The sequence below is a fragment of the Periophthalmus magnuspinnatus genome, chromosome 4 (assembly GCF_009829125.3).
Source record: "Periophthalmus magnuspinnatus isolate fPerMag1 chromosome 4, fPerMag1.2.pri, whole genome shotgun sequence".
Taxonomy (NCBI): domain Eukaryota; kingdom Metazoa; phylum Chordata; class Actinopteri; order Gobiiformes; family Gobiidae; genus Periophthalmus; species Periophthalmus magnuspinnatus.
In genome coordinates this window covers 7,727,359-7,746,751 of record NC_047129.1, presented here as the reverse complement: position 1 = coordinate 7,746,751, position 19,393 = coordinate 7,727,359, and the positions used below count along the sequence as shown (strand labels likewise).

Genomic DNA, 19,393 nt, shown 5'->3' with positions numbered 1-19,393 from the left:
TCTCTGATACCAACAGAACTGGAGCAGTCTGTTGAGATGTCTATGTGTTTATTAGTGTTGGCTACAGTAAAAGACAGAGCTATGTGATAATTTGTGAGCTGTTGTTTATTGCAACAGTAATAACGCTTAGTTATTACTGTTACAATAAACTTGCTGGATAACTTATGAACTAACCCACTCCTATAACAACTTGTGGGTAGCCTAAGTGTGGATTATTAAAATTAAGGATGCCTTTTTATGTAAACAATGTTTTTAACTTTGTGTTGCTGTGTTACAATTGTTGTTTCTACTGCAAATTAAAAGATGACAATCAAACTATTTAATGTTATGCTTATTTTCAGATTGATTCTTCTGTCATTTGACTCATGTCTGATGTAGATCTGGCAAAGTATATTCCTCGGTTTGGAGACAGAGTTGCAGTGGTGGCTTTTTGCCATCAAAGTCAACCAGAAATTTCAAGGAGTCAGCTGCTGGGTAAAATAAAAACAAAGATCTCATCTACCAGTATTGAGAAAAGAATTCAAAATGTTCAAACACAAATGGGGAATGGGAATGCAAAAAAAAAAAGACAAGAAGACTAGAACTTAGCAACGAAAATAATCAATACAAACAGGTGTGCAAGGCAAAAGGTGCTAGTACCAGACACATATCTGTTGACAGACACACTACGGTTATGGAGATAAAAGTAATGGCGGAATCTCTCTTTTTCCCCAATGGAAAGTGCAAATCATTGAAGTTAGAAGAGCACAACTGCAGCATTTGTGATTTTTTTTAGAGGAAAAGATTTATCTTGAGAGCACGGTTGAGCAGTTATATGAAAAAACAAGGTAAAAATGCTGAGACTGTACCTTTACACTAAGCATTGCTTAATTCAAGCTACAACAGAAGAAGAATCTGAGGCTGAAATAATTCATTTGGACCTAAATGAGGAGACTGAAATTGTATTCATTGATGAAGCAGCGGACCAATCATATGCGTTGGCAATGGTGCTACATGAAAGTACAGGTGGAGAAATTTCAGAGGTGAGTGCGACCGAAAATGCAGCAGTATCACATGACAATTCAACTGAGATTGAAGTGATTTTGGGGGCATCTTTGAATAACTCCGTCAATCTGGATGACACATTGCCTTTGGATATATCAAAGACAAAGATAGTTCTTGTCATAAGAAGAAGCAATTGCCTCTTTGAGCTTTTACTACCAAAACTGTCCAGATCTTAGAAGCGATTTTGACACTGTGCTCATGAATTCTGGGTTATGGACAAATCTGATGCATTAGAGTTGCATTTTTATTTTTTGTTTCTTGTGGATTTTAATTTGTTTTGGTGGCTGATAAATGCAACTTTTATTTCCATAATTTGCATAAGAAGGCCAAAAATGCTTAAAACTTTTTCTTGGTGGGTTCAAAAGTGACATGTTTACACTTTAAAGAGCTAGTCTCTTGAGTTACTGTACTTGATATGCACATTCCAAGCTGAAACAGCTGTTTTATTGTGTCAACTGGACTTGGATTACACAGCTATAAAAACAATGTATAGAAATACATTATTTTATTTCAATCTTACCACATTACAGAATGGAAAAAGCCTTGTGCTCTTTTTGTTTTAAAAGGTAATGTTAAGGCTGTGAAACACAGCCTGTTAATAAACCTTTGTTGAAACTTATCTCACTTTGTTTTATGGTGTTTTTATTTTGATAAAACATGGCAACAAATCATCCATCATGCAATTTTATCTACTTTATTCAGACAGCTGGGCCCTAATATTATCACGTAGTGATACATATAGTTCAAGTGCTTCTGTCCTGTTGGAAAAGTCTGACCTAACTGTTCCACTGTAATAGTGCAACAATCAAATAAGGAACAGAAGTAAGGAACTTGCAGCGCTCTTTGCAGGCAGAAATCTCCTCATTTAAGGATACAAGAAAGTCCACTGTGCCCCACATGTGAGGTGCATGATGCATAACATTGGGTATTCCTGAAGGCACACTTGTATCTCTTGAAGGCCTGATACTATGTGAGTTCCAAACATTTTTAATGCCATTTAGGTCCTCCTGCAAAATTATGGATATATTAATAAAATAGTACAAGCTATAATAAAATCATCATACATTTTCTTTTTGAAACGGGAAATCCAAAATAGAAAAACGGCTGTTGCCCCAATCTCAAAACTAAATAGAAAATCTGGATTTTGGGGGGATTTGTTCGTTTTCACATTTTGATTTTAAATTCAAAACAAGTCCTTGTGGTGAAGTTGTTTGGAAATTTGATATATTCGTTTTTGTTCATATTTTCCTTGTTCAAAGTCCCGTGGCCAAGTGCCAAGTGAAGCGCATCTTTTCCAGGGCCAGGCACCCGGTGATGCGCAGAGGCAAAACCGCGGGCAGGTGAGGAAACCTGGGCAGATCATGGATATGCCATGCGCCAGCCTCGGACGGTGAGTACCTTTTGGTTCAGCTGTATGCGGGGTGTCGCGTTAGACCTGACTAAGTCCCGGTTTAGTTCTATTTAGAGACGATTTCATCCTGGTATAAGCTCCGTTGTTGAGTTGTTTGCGGCTACACAAACCACCGGCTACACTGACCGTATGGCGCGGCACGACCATCCTCATCCCCGGTCCACTCAAGGCTACGGAGCACGAACCCCGTTCGGTGCTGTTAATGGATTAAAGTGTACGCCTTATGCTCGTCTCCAAATTCTCGTGAGCTCCTCCTGCCATGCATGCTTGCTTGGGGCGTACCTTACTCTCGTGTTTACTCACAGCTCCAAAAGCTGTTCATATAAACTCGTGAATGTTGTAATAAAACAAATACCCACACATTTATTATTACGACGGCGTGCAAAGTGTCCACGTCGGCAAGCAACAGCGGCATCCGCCAGCAGACTGTCCGAGAAACCCGGCCGCCCTCCGCAGCGAGTCAGCCGCAGCGGGCACTCCCCCGTCCCGCTAGAGACACGTTCTGTCGCAGCCTCGAGCAGTGACACTAGCACTGCCTCTGACTGCTCGATTTCAAATAAGGGTAACAGGGCCACAGAAAGACAGCCTATCCACGATCACCCTGCCCAGATCCCCTCATTTGCTCGCGGCTTTACCTCTGTGCGAGACCCGGTGCCTGGGCCCGGGAAAAGAAATGGGCACTTGGCACAGGGCTATGAGCGCAGTTCCACAAGGAAATGGGCGAAAATATCCACTGTTCATACAAGTTCACCACAAAGAAACAGGATAGGCTATTTGTTTTTGCCCATGTTTCTTCTCGTGGGGCAGCATTCAAAGACCCATCGCAGGTCCCCCAGTGAAGCGCCTCTCAGCGCAGGTACTAAGTGCTGCGCAGAGAGATCTGGGCAGCGTGACCGTGGATACGCTGTCTTTCTGTGGCCCTATTACCCCATTTGACTGAAGCGCCAGGCGGATGCGACTGCTCATCATGGCCAAGGAGACTTTTAAATGTACAATATGGGATTTGTGTGGCTATTTATTTTATTACATCAAGCGACTTTTGGAGCTGTGCGTAACAGAACCTTTCCAACACGAGAGTAGGGTACGCTCCAAGCATGACAGGCAAGAGAAGCTCACGGGGATTTGGGCCCAAGCATGCGACATACACTATCAGCATCAGCACCGAACGGGGTGCCCGCTCCGTGGCCTTGGGTAGACCGCATATGCAAGGACAGATGGTCAGTGTAGCCAGAGAGAACTATATCACGTGACGTACATGGACCGGGAAGACAACAGGCTTACCTGAATGATAGACATGAAACAAAACTGGACCAGTGCTTTGTCAAGAAAATCCCCGCCGAAATGTCCTTCATCTTTAAGGTCAGCAAAAAAATGAATCCAGTGTTCAAAATTCCCCCCTTTCTTAACTGACCCCACCAGCTCTCGATCCTTTGATTCGCTGTGCTTGCTCCTGTGATAAAGCTCTGCGGGCCAGCTTGCTCGTCTTGTCCATTGCGCCTCAAATACTTGAATATCTCTTAGAACAACATTCTCCGTACGCATGTCCGTGCGTAAAAGCCTTGGAAAATCACCTTCATGCTCTATAGTCTCAACAAAATACCCTCCAATAACTCTTGGGTCGCCACATAACCCTCCGGGAATAGCCGTCTATGCATCCATTTATGCAAATTATGTAAGGCTTCAACTTATCAGAATCAGCGTGCCATATGAAGTTGGGCCCAGATGAAAAATAGCGTCGTGAACGTTGATGATGCGTAAACCATGTTCCAAACACTTGGCATACGTCCAGCGATAACCATTGAGTCTCCCTGGTTCTTCCAATTGCCCAAGTATTAAGTCAACAACTAGCTCAAAGTTAGCATATTGACTACGGTAGAGTCCATAAGTCCGTAATATCCTCAGCAAATGTCTTCTGCCTAAAATATAACCGTCCAAAGCAAGCGTTGCTAATATGTCATTGTAGCTCATCCCCAGCATAAAATAATGCTTGATTTTGAGTTTCCGACTGTCCCGATCCATTGCATACAAGCCTCTCTTCCCTTCTTTTTACCATGCTTTCTTTTCTACCTGTACTTCTAGCACATGTGCGCCACCAAGAGGTCGCCTGCTGTACCTACTTGTCAAAAAATATGTAATAATTTCTATACATACATTTTCACGAGCGCACGAGATATTTAACTTAAAAAAATAATAATAATAATATCTCATTCCCTCGTGATAATTAAGTCGTTCCCTCGTGATAATTAAGTCGTTCCCTTGTGATAGTTAACTCGTTCCCTCAAGATAATATGGTGTGGGAACGTGACATTATCTCGTGGCCACACGTTAATATTATATTTCGCAAATGTCCTATGCGGGGCTCCGTAGTGGGTATTTATTTAGGCCTATTGTTTGTTCAGTCACCACCGCGAATGATCTGAAATGTCCTCAAATACGTCCCTCCTTCATGAGCAGATTATTATAGAGCAGGTCTGTGGGCTGTTTCCTGCACTATAAGCGGTTGTGCCGTGGCGCAGTCATACCATACATTTATATTGAGTCAGACGCAGGGTGAAGTCCACTCAAACCACCCACCTGCAGCTCGGCGGAGTGTTCTTCCTGGTTCAGGTGAGTCTATCGGGGGAAATGAAACCACTTGTTGCAAAGGCGGAATGTGGGGGGCTGCTCTCGAGCTTTGACTTTCTTACAGATGATCTCAACTGAGCCAGTTGGCTCTGACTTGCAGAGGCTGCACTAGCACTGATTAATTATTGGCTGCACGTGACAAGGTTTAGGTAATGGCGATTTAAAATCAGAGAGTCCTTTTAGGCTTAAACCAACTGGATTTCAGTATTGAAACTGAGAACCCAAATGAGAGACTCATTTCTGATTGGATAGTCGTCTTGAGAACCAAACACCAAATTATAACATGAATAAAGAGGACACCATGAACATTGGTCTTGTAACTAATAAATAACCATTACAATTGCCATCTGTAAAAGCTATATCTGATTAGAACGTGTCTACCTCATATCTCGGAATAAAGGTCAGTCAAGTTTATGACATTTATAATCAAAATCTTACAGTTTCTTTTAGTAGGCCTATGCTATAACTTACACTACACATTACTTAAACAGTCATGCTCATCCTTGTGTGCATATGTAGTCTGACCAAACCTCTCTCATCATAGTAGGGTTTGTTTCCTAGGGTACTGAAACTTGTAAACATGGTAGGACTATCATCCTTCTATTACAAAAGCAAAAGTTAATGAATGTGCAATGTTGTAACAGGATTACAGGGTGTCTAGGGTGACCACCTGCCCCTGTTTTGTTTGTCCTGCACAGCCATGTCCCTCATCCCACTTTTTTAGAGAATGTTTCACTTTTTCAGTGGCACTTGAATTCAATAAAAAAATCAGATTTACTTTTAGATGTTTATAGAAATCAACACTTTTTGAGTGTGCTGATTGGGTTGTAATATGTTGGCACATATTTTTATTCCAAACTGTCTATGTGTGTTATGACTTATATAATGGGGAATGTGACAACACAATGTGACAGTGGTCTCTCCTCTGCATAAAGTAGAAGTATTTCAATTCAGTTTATATTTATTTTGTCCAATATCACAAGAGCAGTTGAGGGGTCACCCAGGCTGATGAGGATCTGAGTCCACATGTTGTGTTCAGCTGTGGACAGAGACAACTTGCTGTTGTTTCACACATTTTGTTTTGCTGACATCAAACATTGTGTGTTCTGGTTGCTGAAGAGGTGCATGATGGTCTGGCGGGTGGCGGTGATCGGAGCAGGCTGCTCGGGTTTGGTCTGTATCAAGACCTGTGTCGAGGAGGGACTGGAGCCTGTCTGCTTTGAGAGCAGTGATGACATCGGAGGACTGTGGAACTTCAAGGTAAGTGCTAATACTTGCTATATTTGATGTTCATGTGTAGACCACTAACATAACATAGATCTTCTGTGTCACCCACAGGAATCCACACAGCCCGAGCGGTCCAGCATCTACCGGTCTCTGGTGGCAAACACATCCAAAGAAATGATGTGTTTCAGTGATTTTCCTATGCCCGACCATTATCCCAACTACATGCACAACTCGCCTCCTCCTGCGTACTTCAGGTTGTACGCCCAGCACTTCAACCTGCTGAAATACATACACTTCCAGGTAGGTACACATCTGCTGTTCTATTCTTTGGCTTGCAAGCTTGTTCTTGTTGTGTAAAAATTACAGTTCCAGATGAAAAGTAATCCATTTGCGAAGCTCGGGAGTTTTGAAATACCAGAAAAAAGGTTAATTGTTTGTTACAGCAGATACAGACAGACAATTGCTTGTGTAATTGGTTAGTTGTTAGTGTGTGATTATTTCATAGGAACATGTAAAGAAAAAGAAGAGAAATTATGCAGCATCCACATCTCCTGTAACAAAAAAATATATTAACGAAATCGCAGGCGCTTAGTCGTCACGGATGGTCAAGTCAGTCAAGACCAGTTTGTCTTTGTGATCACTACTGGCTTTGATTAGGCATTCATTTTGTTTTTAAGAGAGCTCATTACAATTTTTGGGAATTTGTGAAAGAATTCTGTTTCTTCTGTTAAATTTCAATTGAGGAGGGTTTTTGGTTCCAGTTGGACTTTTCTTAGGACATGCATGTCATTAAACTCACTGCAGTGATGAGGCAAAAAAACAAAAAACAACTAAACAAATACACTTTTTTTTTTTTCAAAAAATAAATATAAAGAAACAAAGAAATGTAGAAAATGAGTGGATCAGTTGAAACTGCATCCTGTCATTTTCTTGTTGACACTGTTTACATTGGTTTAAGCTGTTACACACATATTTGCTGATGTTGCATAATTCACACCACAGTTTGGCTGATCAGGTCTAAGGACACACAAATGCACCATTGACTTCTTGTGTCACGCTCTGTACTTAACCATTTTCTTTCTTTTCTTTTTTTCAGATTTTTTTTTCAGTTTTGTTTTGTTTTTCAATATTTTTTATTTTTATTCTTTCTGTTTTTTACACTTAACATTGTGACTGAATTAGAGTATAATGTTTACATATGTAAATTTACATTTGTCTGCATTTTGCAATTATATAATATCCCCATTCTTAGACCTAGATGGACTGCCGAATTTATTCCCTCTTGTGAATAATAATAAAATAAAATAAAAACTTCAGCTGTCCTTACACTCATCTACATGGGGACTCTCACCCTTTTGCCTTTTACCAGTTAGTAACCCTAGATAGGAGTTTCACCTAGTGACTGTTTGCTAAATAGCAGGGACTTCCACCCATTTGACTGTTAACTAGCTAGTTACAACTAAAGGGGAATTTCACCCATGATTGTTTGGTAGTTAGCTGTAATGACTCCTAAACCTCATTCTGGAGAATATATTTAAATAGGTCCCAATACTAGATATTATATATAAAGCAAAGATTAACAAAACATGTTAACCTTTACACAGTGTCTCACAGCTTTGTCATAGGTGGAGCTACAGTCATCACAGTCCCATGGACTAGACCTGGATTAGAGGCGGGGCCAGTGAAAGGGCCCAGTCAGCACAGCAGGGCTTCTCATTTGGAATATATTTCTGTTCAGATCCTCTTGAAGTTTTGCTCCACATTATAGATGTTTTGGCATTCGTAACTTCCAGTACCTTAGTTTCAGTGGCTTACAAGGATGAGCAGTCTGTCAACTATGTCCCAAAAGTGAGGAAATCAAGAGTGGGGGAGGGCCATTGTTGTTTGGATTGTATTAGCAGCATGTTGTTAGGGCAGCATGGTGGTACACACACAAGATTTTGGAGCCAAAGATACTGAAAAGTTGTGAGATAAATCAAAATGGTATAGGATCAGAAACTATGGCCATTGGGTATGTTTAGTTAAGCATTTTGCATTTTCCAAAATACGTTCTCCTTTGATTTACCAGTCTTTGTAGATGAAGATTCCCTTTTCAAATGGAAAGAAGTCTGTATTGGAAAAGCTCAACAAGTAAACCTTGTTCGAATCCAGCGGTGGTGATCCAGGACAGAAACCAATGTCCATCCATGTTCTTGTTTGAAAACTCCATGCATCAGGACAGAAACCAAAAGGAAGACAAAATTCCATCTTCACTGTGTTCTGGACGACCACTCGTGGAACCCACTTCTGACACCATTATTGTTGTTGAAAAATTACAGTTCTAGATGAAAAGTAATACATTTGCGAAGCTCGATGAGTTTTGAAATATAGAAAAAAGGTTTATTGTTTGTTACAGCAGATACAGACAGGACAGGGCCCAGGCCTGCCCTGGCCACAGATTGGTAGCCTCCCGGCCTCTCCCCCAGTTCCCCCTTCAGTCTAAGTCCCAGTCTAAACAACCCCCCGAGCATCTGAGCTCTGACTATTTTTTACCAGAATGACAATGCTACATACATTTCAAAGAAGAGTGACTTGTGTTTCACACCCATATGATAATGAACTTTTACACTTCGACAGGTAGAACAACAGCGAGTTTCCTGTGGGATGGAGACGGAGCCTTCACACATGTTAATGTCTGGTCTGGGTCTGACAGACTGACACAGATCAAATGCTTTTAAATACACAACATGAATAGACTTAAATTTCTATTGCACTTTCTCCCTTTTGATTATTCCTTAATCATACCTCATAAATAATCATTGTCACAAACAGAACATGTAGAGAAATGTTCATGCAGATGAAGTTCCATTAGTTGTTGATTGAGATGGAGGCAAATTCAACATTTCATTGTTGTGTTCAGTTCAGTTTGTTTATGATTTGTAGTCAGAAAATGAATGCTGTTTTAACATGATGGTGGCGCTGTTCAGTTAAATCTTTCCCATCGCCTGTCCTCTGTCCCTTTGTCCTCCCTCTGACCACACATGGCTTTACTCTCCGTCCACACGCAGCTCGGTGTCTCTCTGGACACAGCTCGTCTCTGGAGTTGTCCTTCAGCCCATGTGTCGATTTCAGGGCTGTGGTTGGGGACACGAGAATCAGGTCAAGTTCTTTTGAGTCACTTGAAAAAAAGTGAATGGCTGAACTTTTCTGAAGTTTTCCTCCAGTGACAATGAAACAGAAGGATGGTTTTAATGATGCAGGTCTGGTTCTGTCCAGAAGAAGACCATGTGTCTTCCTGCACAAGAGAAGACCATATGTCCTCCAGCTCAGGAGGTGCTTTTGGTTCAGGTCTACATGGAAAGTTATCTCCTGCTTCAGACCATTAAGCTGTGATGGTTGGTTCACTGTGGTTCTTTGTCTTGAAGGATGTTGTCAGGTTACAGGTCTTGTAAATAATGGAAAACAGTCTCTAACTGATAACAGCTGTATTATCACAATTCAATTTTGAGAAACTAAAACTAATTTTGTAATATACCCCCCCCTTTTGACACATTTATATATGTGTATATATACATGGGTCAATTTTGGCTTAGTCATCTTCTGCTGCAAGAGAACACTTAAATTGCTGTTCTGAAAGAGACATTTTGTGAAGCCCAAAACTGTTGTTGGTTAGTTGTTAGTGTTGTTAGTGTTGTTAGTGTGTGATTATTTCATAAGAACATGTAAAGAAAAAGAAGAGAAATTATGCAGTATCCACATCTCCTGTCAACAAAAAAATATATTAACGAAATCGCAGGCGCTTAGTCGTCACGGATGGTCAAGTCAGTCAAGTCAGTTTGTCTTGTGATCACTACTGGCTTTGATTAGGCATTCATTTTGTTTTAAGAGAGCTCATTACAATTTTTGGGAATTTGTGAAAGAATTCTGTTTCTTCTGTTAAATTTCAATTGAGGAGGGTTTTTGGTTCCAGTTGGACTTTTCTTAGGACATGCATGTCATTAAACTCACTGCAGTGATGAGGCAAAAAAACAAAAAACAACTAAACAAATACACTTTTTTTTTTTTTCAAAAAATAAATATAAAGAAACAAAGAAATGTAGAAAATGAGTGGATCAGTTGAAACTGCATCCTGTCATTTTCTTGTTGACACTGTTTACATTGGTTTAAGCTGTTACACACATATTTGCTGATGTTGCATAATTCACACCACAGTTTGGCTGATCAGGTCTAAGGACACACAAATGCACCATTGACTTCTTGTGTCACGCTCTGTACTTAACCATTTTCTTTCTTTTCTTTTTTTCAGATTTTTTTTTCAGTTTTGTTTTGTTTTTCAATATTTTTTATTTTTATTCTTTCTGTTTTTTACACTTAACATTGTGACTGAATTAGAGTATAATGTTTACATATGTAAATTTACATTTGTCTGCATTTTGCAATTATATAATATCCCCATTCTTAGACCTAGATGGACTGCTGAATTTATTCCCCCTCATGAATAATTTAAAAAAAAAACTTCAGCTGTCCTTAACTACACAGGGACTCTCACCCTTTTGCCTTTTACCAGTTAGTAACCCTAGATAGGAGTTTCACCTAGTGGCTGTTTGCTAAATAGCAGGGACTTCCACCCATTTGACTGTTAACTAGCTAGTTACAACTGGAGGGGAATTTCACCCATGATTGTTTGGTAATTAGCTGTAATGACTCCTAAACCTCATTCTGGAGAATAAATTCAAATAGGTCCCAAAACTAGATATTATATATAAAGCAAAGATTAACAAAACATGTTAACCTTTACACAGTGTCTCACAGCTTTTTCATAGGTGGAGCTACAGTCATCACAGTCCCATGGACTAGACCTGGATTAGAGGCGGGGCTAGTGTTGTTTGGATTGTATTAGCAGCATGTTGTTAGGGCAGCATGGTGGTACACACATAAGATTTTGGAGCCAAAGATACTGAAAAGTTGTGAGATAAATCAAAAATGGTATAGGATCAGAACTATGGCCGTTGGGTATGTTTAGTTAAGCATTTTGCATTTCCAAAATACATTCTCCTTTGATTTACCAGTCTTTGTAGATGAAGATTCCCTTTTCAAATGGAAAGAAGTCTGTATTGGACCAAGTAAACCTTGTTCGAATCCAGCGGTGGCGATCCAAGACAGAAACCAATGTCCATCCATGTTCTTGTTTGAAAACTCCATGCATCAGGACAGAAACCAAAAGGAAGACAAAATTCCATCTTCACTGTGTTCTGGACGACCACTCGTGGAACCCACTTCTGACACCATTATTGTTGTTGAAAAATTACAGTTCTAGATGAAAAGTAATCCATTTGCGAAGCTCGATGAGTTTTTCCCCAGTTCCCCCCTCAGTCTAAATCCCAGTCTAAACAACCCCCCGAGCATCTGAGCTCTGACTATTTTATACCAGAATGACAATGCTGTCTGCATTTCCAAACTGCAATCTGGCTTTGGAGTAATGGCTTCTTCCTGTCAGAGTGGCCTTTCAGGCCATGCCAGTACAGTCCTCGTTTCACTGTGGATCATGACACACTCTTACAACCTTCAGCAGCATCTTCACAAAGTCTTTTGTTATAAGATATCAGCATGTCAACCCAAGAACAAGATCTTTTGTTCTTGCGTTGATAGGCACATTTCAGACTAAAGCACATTCATCTCTGGGACACAGAGCCTCTCTCCTTCTGGACATTCCGATGGTGTTTATACTTGCATATATTTATATGAACAGATGGACGTGGAAACCTTCAGGCATCTGGAAATTGCACCAAAGGATGAACCAGACTTGTGCAAGACCAAAGTTCTCCTGATATGCTTACTGATTTGTTTTGACTTTCCTATGATGTTACACAAAGAAGCCGAGTGTTTCACGTGTGCCTTCAAATACATCCACAGGTGTGTCTCTTATTAATAAACCTGAATCAGAAGCTTCCAGAAACATGACCTCATCATTTGTGTTTTCCCATATTGTTTAAAGGCATTGTAATCTTACTGTATGTAAACTTCTGACTTTAAAGAAAGTAATGAAAAATTGTCTTCAAAAATCATTCTGTAATTATTCTGGCATTTAGCAAATAGAAGCAATTTTGGTAATCCTAACAAGACCTAAAACAGGGAAAGTTTAGTCTGATTTCATGTCAAACTGTGAGGAAAAAAAAGCACATGTGTCTCTTTTTTATAGTGTATGTAAACTTCTGATTTTAACTATATGTCATGTTATTGATGATTTTGCGCAAAAGGTAAATACATTGTTTTTAAGACCACAGTGACGCGAGTAATGCAGAGACCAGACTTTTCCTTCAGTGGTCAGTGGGATGTGGAGACAGTGAACCAGCACGGAGAGGAAGATCACCATGTTTTTGATGCTGTGATGGTGTGCTCAGGAAATTACAGCCACCCATATCTGCCCATGTCTGAGTTTACAGGTACAAGTAATCCAAGAGTACCATAGTGGGAAAAGTTAGTATGCTCAAAGATGTGGTACCATGGACTTAAGTAATAGGTTGTGTAGTAACAGTCTAACTACACAAGTACAATTTTTTTTTTGTAGTTTTTCCACCTTTGCTTCAAACATAAAACGTGATTGTGAATGATATGATCTGTTCAGGTTCTGAGACCTTCAATGGCCACCTCTACCACAGCTGGGACTACAAAGATGGAGAGAGATACAAAGGGAAGAGGGTTCTGGTGATGGGCCTTGGAAACTCAGGAGCCGACATTGCTGTAGAGGTCAGCAGATTTGCAGAAAAGGTGATATTAAATGGTTATTGTTCAATAGTAAATCCCAAAATACACTTATTACTTACATTAGTTTATGTGTCATCTAAGCAAGAAATAGGTCCAACCAAGTTGCCAAAAACATCTCCTCCAAAGTCAGCCCCCGAATGATGCAAATCACCGACTTTATATAGTTTGACATGATTAGACTGAGACATACATTTCAAACTGAGGTGCTGTCAGATAAGCTCCTGGAGGCCTCATGAGCTGGAGCACCTCAGGATGTAACATGTGGAGTTAAAACAATACAAGGTGTGATACACTTCAAACGAGAGAGATCTGAAAGCCAACTGATTGCATTTATCTTCACTTACATTACAAACACATCTTAACAAGATTAACAACTAAAAGGGAACAAAAGGATTTACATGAAAGGTTTTCCTAACACTGTTTTAACTACCAAACCAAATGAGCTTTAGTTACAAGATCAAGTGATTTCTAAAAGGTAAAATAATCGCACAATATTTTAATTTCCTTTACACATATTATCTGTGTGTGTGTGTGTGCGTGTGCGCCTGCGTATAAAAGGCAGGCTATCGTAATGTTATACCTGATTTATTGTTATACTGTATAGACATTTAAATATTGATCATTTGAGTGGCTTTTTCAGACTTTTCTCAGCACCCGTACAGGGGCCTGGGTGGCTGGGAGGATGTCAAACAGTGGCCTTCCTATAGACATGACTCATATCAACAGGTTTTACGACACTCTAACAAGTCTGCTCCCCTCTCGTCTCCTCAACTGGATCATAGAGAGGTCACTGAACCGGAAATATGACCACAGGATGTACCAGCTGTTGCCAAAGCACAGGTGAGCTCTTTGCAAGAAGTTATTTTCAAGACCCAGTTGAGGTCTTTTTAAAGGTGCACTAAGTACCTTTTCTTGAACTTAAAAATAAAAATAAAAAAAAATAGCATGAAACTTATCTATCTCTATGGAGACAATCAGTTGATGACACTAGGTCAAGTTACAGTAGATTTTATTTGCACTAAATGCAAATGCTTGAATAATAAAAGTCAGCACTATAAGCCACACCTAATGCATGCTTTGGAGTAGTGTTCAGTTAAACTAGAGCACATGACTTTTGTGTTTCCATGCATTTAACTGCACAAATAAAGCAACTAGATTGCTTATATTTTATGCTTTGGTCCACAGCACTGACTGAAAAAGGGACAAAAGTATGTAGCAAGGCATTTTTATTGAAACATTTGCACTTGAATAATGCATGATAGATATGAGTAATGCCATACAAACAGGTGGTGATCAATCTCAAAATATGAATGCACCACTAATATCATATTTGAAGTCATTAATGTATCTCTAGAGATGATGAATTTAACTTTTTTATTTATGTATTTTTGTTAGAGCTTTTGACAGGCTACTGATTAACGATGAACTCCCTTACCGAATCCTGCTTGGGGAAGTGGTGATGAAGTCAAATGTTAAAGAATTTAACAAGTCTAGAGTTGTATTTGAGAATGACACAGAGGAGGAAATTGACATTGTGATCTTTTGCACTGGGTATAATTCAACGCTTTCCTTCTTGCCTCAGTCTCTGTCTCAGGGACCCAAAGGAGAGCTGACTTTGTACAAGTAAGCATAAAGCTAACTGCTACAGTATGTAACTAAAAAGTTTGGCTTACATAACAGACCCTTTGCATTCAGGAGAGTGTTTCCTCCATCTTTGCAAAAGCCTACTCTGGTGGTTATTGGTCTTTTAAAAGCAAAAGGGCCCATTATGCCTATGGTGGAGATGCAGGCTCGCTGGGCTACAGCAGTTTTCAAAGGTAAACAAAAAAAACCCAAACATTATAATGTTCTAAAATTATAAAAGAAAGGTGTCATATGAAACTGTTTTGTAACGCTTTTCCTAGGTTTGGACCACCTTCCTACCAAAGACAAAATGTTAACGTTTATCGAGACAGAAAGAAAGAGGAATATGAAAAGGTGAACATGTCAGAATCAGAATCAGAATCAGAAGACTTTTATTGCCATAGTCTGTGAACACAGTTCACAAACTAGGAACTTGATACGGTGAAAAAGTGCAACATAAACACACTGAATAAATACAAATACAAATACAAATAAGGGCATGCACAAAGTTAAAAAGATATGCTTAAAAAAATCAAATGAAATACTTAAAGGGAGAAAATATATACAATAGCAGCATCAGAACAACAGTGCAAAGTGGCTTATTAAAGTGATTAAAGTGTTATAAAGTGTCCAGTATAGTGCAGATATTATAAAGTGTTCATGAGACAAACAGCAGAGGGGAAGAAACTGTTCTTATGGCGAGAGGTTCTGGTCCAATGGACCGTAGCCTCCTGCCAGAGGGAAGTGGCTCAAATAGTCCATGTCCAGGGTGAGAGGTGTCAGCTGCTATACGGCCTGCTCGCCCCCGAGTCCTGGAGACGTACAGGTCCTGTATAGATGGAAGGCTGCAGCCAATCACCTTCTCAGCAGAGCGCACAATGCGCTGCAGTCTCTGTCTGTCCCTGGCAGTGGCCCCAGCGAACCACACAGTGATGGAGGAGGTGAGGATGGACTCAATGATGGAAGTGTAAAACTGCACCATCATCTGGACTGGCAGCTTGCGTTTCCTCAGCTGCCGCAGGTGGAACATCCTCTGCTGGGCTTTCTTGATGAGGGAGCTGATGGTCGGCTCCCACTTGAGATCCTGGGTGATGCAGGTGCCCAGGAAGCGGAAAGAGTCCACAGTGGTGATGGGGGAGTCCGTCAGGGTGAGGGGAGGCAGGGGGGCTGTGACTTTCCTGAAGTCCACGATCATCTCCACTGTCTTCTGGGCGTTGAGCTCCAGGTTGTTGCTGCTGCACCAGGACACCAGCCGGTCCACCTCCCTCCTGTAGGCAGACTCGTCGCTGTCCGAGATGAGTCCGATGAGGGTGGTGTCATCCGCAAACTTAACCAGTTTGACGGAGTCGTGGCTGGAGGTGCAGCAGTTGGTGTACAGGGAGAAGAGCAGGGGAGAAAGTACACAGCCCTGTGGAGATCCTGTGCTGATAGTCCGAGTGTCCGAGACATTCTTCCCCAGCCACACGCGCTGTCTCCTGTCCATTAGGAAGTCAGTGATCCACCTGCAGGTGGAGTCAGGCACGTTGAGCTGAGCGAGCTTGTCCTGGAGCAGAGGAGGGAGGATGGTGTTGAATGCAGAGCTGAAGTCCACAAACAGGATCCTGGCGTAGGTTCCCGGGGAGTCCAGATGCTGGAGGATGAAGTGAAGGGCCAGGTTAATGGCGTCGTCCACAGACCGATTGGCTCTGTAGGCAAACTGCAGAGGGTCCAGGAGGGGGGAGGTGAAGGACTTGAGGTGGTGCAGGACCAGGCGCTCAAATGACTTCATGACTACAGACGTCAGCGCCACAGGTCTGTAGTCATTAAGTCCAGTGATCCTGGGCTTCTTGGGGACGGGGACAATGGTGGACAGCTTGAAGCAGGCTGGGACGTGACATGACTCCAGGGAGGTGTTAAAAATGTCCGTGAAGACAGGAGCCAGTTCCTCAGCACAGTGTCTAAGGGTGGAAGGAGAGACACCGTCTGGGCCCGCGGACTTACGGGGATTCTGCTTCCTGAAAAGCTTAGTCACGTCCTGCTCCACAACTGTGAGGGCAGTGGGGGAGGAGGGGGGGTCCGAGGTGGGTTTGGAGGTAATGTCCATGATGGTGGGGGAGGAGGGGGAGGGGTGTGAAACTTCAAACCTCGCATAAAAGTCAAATATGTCAATTCCATTTCAAAATAACAAGTTTGTTTTTTAATAATAATAATAATAATAATAATAATAATAATAATAAGGCTAATTGCAAAAAAAATAATTAACAAAACGCACATTTTATAAAATTCTACCATAATTTCTTCAATGAATATAAATATAACACTGAATAAAGTACTGAGTCCCTTTATTTGGTTGTGACACCATTAAAACAGTAGAGGTTGTTTGCATATTATTAGAGTTTACAGTGATGATGTCACACTAAGACTGAGAGAACAAGTTGAAAATCTCAGGCTGTATCTCTGACAGCCGCCTTTATGCTTTGTGTCACCCCAGTTATCCATGCCCACTCGAGGCTGCTCAACAGGTGGATTACATCCCTTACCTGGATTTTATGGCTGACAAGGTGAATTCAGCTCAATTTGATGTGTATTAAATATTGCTACAGCTGCCGTATTTAGACTCAGGAGTTACTTAAATGTGTTTTTTATTTATAATGTTGAGAAGAATGGGCCTAATTCATGTTTTAAGAAAAGATATGCCTTTATTAGTCCCACAGTGGGGAAATTCCAGTATTGCACTGCACAGTTCAAGAACAGCAGGAAAATGGTAACATCCAATAAAACAAGATAATAGATAATATCTTAAAATAATTTAAAAACAGACTTTAAAAATGAACTAAAAATAGACTCTAAAATAGACTAATAAAACAGATTGTTATGTACAATAAGAGTGACAGTGCAGCAGATGAACAGAATAAATCTCAGTAAAGTGACCTCAATGTTTTCGTACGTTCAACTTTAAGAAGATGCTGAGAGATCTTTCAGAGTAGTCTGTGGATAAAAGATCCCGGGAACTGAGAAACACCCAATATGAAATGTGAAAGCACGAGGGAGAGAGTAAACGAAGAAATCAAGTGCAGAGTGTCTACAGCCTACAGGTGTTTTACAGCTTCAGCGGCAGTTAACAATGTCCAAACTGACATGAGCACACTCACTGAGGACACATTTAAGTCAGTTATCGTATTTATCATGCTTTCTGGAGTAGTAGAGCCGAGATAAAGACTGAGGGCGGGATGTGATGCGCACAGGAGAGCGCTCTGGTCATGGGGGATGGGGGTGCGGCTGTGTCACTAGGTGTCACTGCAGCCAATATAATTGTATATATGGTCTGTTGGACCAAATAGACCACATTCTCTACAAAACTCCTCGCAGTAATATTTTTTATAAGAAACCATTTAAGAAAATATATAACTTACAAACATGGAGGAATTAGAATGTTTTGTTGCATTATCAAAGTAATAATATTCTAAGTATAGAATTTTTGTTGTTACTAGTGCTCCTGAGTCCTGACTGTAGGATTTGCTCTTCTAGAAGAACATTTTCAGTTAAGAAAACATTTTGTGAATGCCAAAAATGTTGATAAGATGTTCTTAAGTAGGCTACAAATTTGTTTGCAAGAACGATTCATGAATTAGGCCCATTGACTTCAAAAATCAATGCTCCTGTTAAAAGGAGATTATTAATTTGTAAAAACAGAAAAAAACATAACAGTGTAATTCTACAATCACTGATTTCCACCAACAGGTTGGGGTGAAACCTCACTTCTTGGGCCTACTTCTTAGAGACCCTGTGCTATGGGTGAAGGTCTTCTTTGGTCCCTGTACTTCATACCAGTTTCGCCTGAGTGGCCCGGGACAGTGGTCAGGGGCGCGCCAGGCAATCCTCTCACAGTGGAAGCGCTTACAGCGACCCTTTAACACCAGAGAGATACCGGAGCCAAACATCAGGGCCTCTGCATGGTCAGTCTGGCTGCTAGCATTGGGAGGAAGTCTTCTGATGGCTGCTTTTGTGCAGAACAAAATTGAAGACAATACCTTGCTATGGTTTAAATAGAATATTTTAATAAATTGAATTGTTTAACTTAGCTTCTATATTCATGGGACTATAGTTCTTGATGTATACAAAAAGAGACATAATAAAATGGCATATCTATTCTCAGTGTTTGCAATGTTTCATGTTTTTTGTAAAGTCCAATGGTTTAAACAAGCACTATGCAATGAAAAATCCAAATCCAAGTAAATGTAGTAATCCAGTAAATGTTTTAGGCGTTGTAATGTCATTTTGAAACAATAACGTCTATCTTAAAGCAAATTGTGTGTTTTTTCGGACACAAAAAAGCCAAAATACTAACTCTGCCCTGTCCCCGGATGCTCCTATGTTAATTATGTACGATTGTATGCTGCCTCTGTGTTATCCATTTATCAAGAGACATGATAAGGGCACTTTTATTGGTGTCAAGGGCCAGCCCAGCCTGTAAACCATATGTGTCAAACTCAATGCCCGTGGGCCAAATGTGGCACTCCGTATCACTTTATGTGGCCCTCGACAGGGTAAATTGAAAGGTATGATGGTCTTAAAATGTCATTTTATCAGGAGATGCACAGTTACACAGCCATATTTTTACATCTAAAAAAATGCATATACGATATTTGTAACTTGAATAAGTAATAAATACAGAAATAGTTAATTAACAAGTTTAAAAAGTAGTAAGATTTATTTTACATCTGACCCTTTGAGAGCAGC

At 40.5% G+C, this 19,393-nt stretch overlaps 1 protein-coding gene across 2 annotated transcripts; it reads left to right on the top strand.

Moving 5' to 3' along the window:
* The first annotated feature begins 4,859 nt into the window (after positions 1–4,859).
* Positions 4,860–18,708, top strand: LOC117394059 (flavin-containing monooxygenase 5-like). Of its 2 annotated transcripts, XM_033992078.2 has the most exons (11): positions 4,860–5,062; positions 6,200–6,340; positions 6,419–6,607; positions 12,564–12,729; positions 12,912–13,054; positions 13,692–13,891; positions 14,447–14,674; positions 14,747–14,868; positions 14,956–15,028; positions 17,145–17,214; positions 18,395–18,708. In XM_033992078.2, exons 2-11 carry the CDS (start codon positions 6,206–6,208, stop codon positions 18,701–18,703), a joined length of 1,635 nt encoding a protein of 544 aa, XP_033847969.1. In that variant the 5' UTR covers positions 4,860–5,062; positions 6,200–6,205; the 3' UTR covers positions 18,704–18,708. The 2 variants fall into 2 exon arrangements, with proteins under 2 accessions (XP_033847969.1, XP_055077393.1); XM_055221418.1 differs by lacking the exon at positions 4,860–5,062 and having other exon boundaries at positions 6,269–6,340; positions 6,399–6,607.
* The last annotated feature ends 685 nt before the right edge of the window (positions 18,709–19,393 follow it).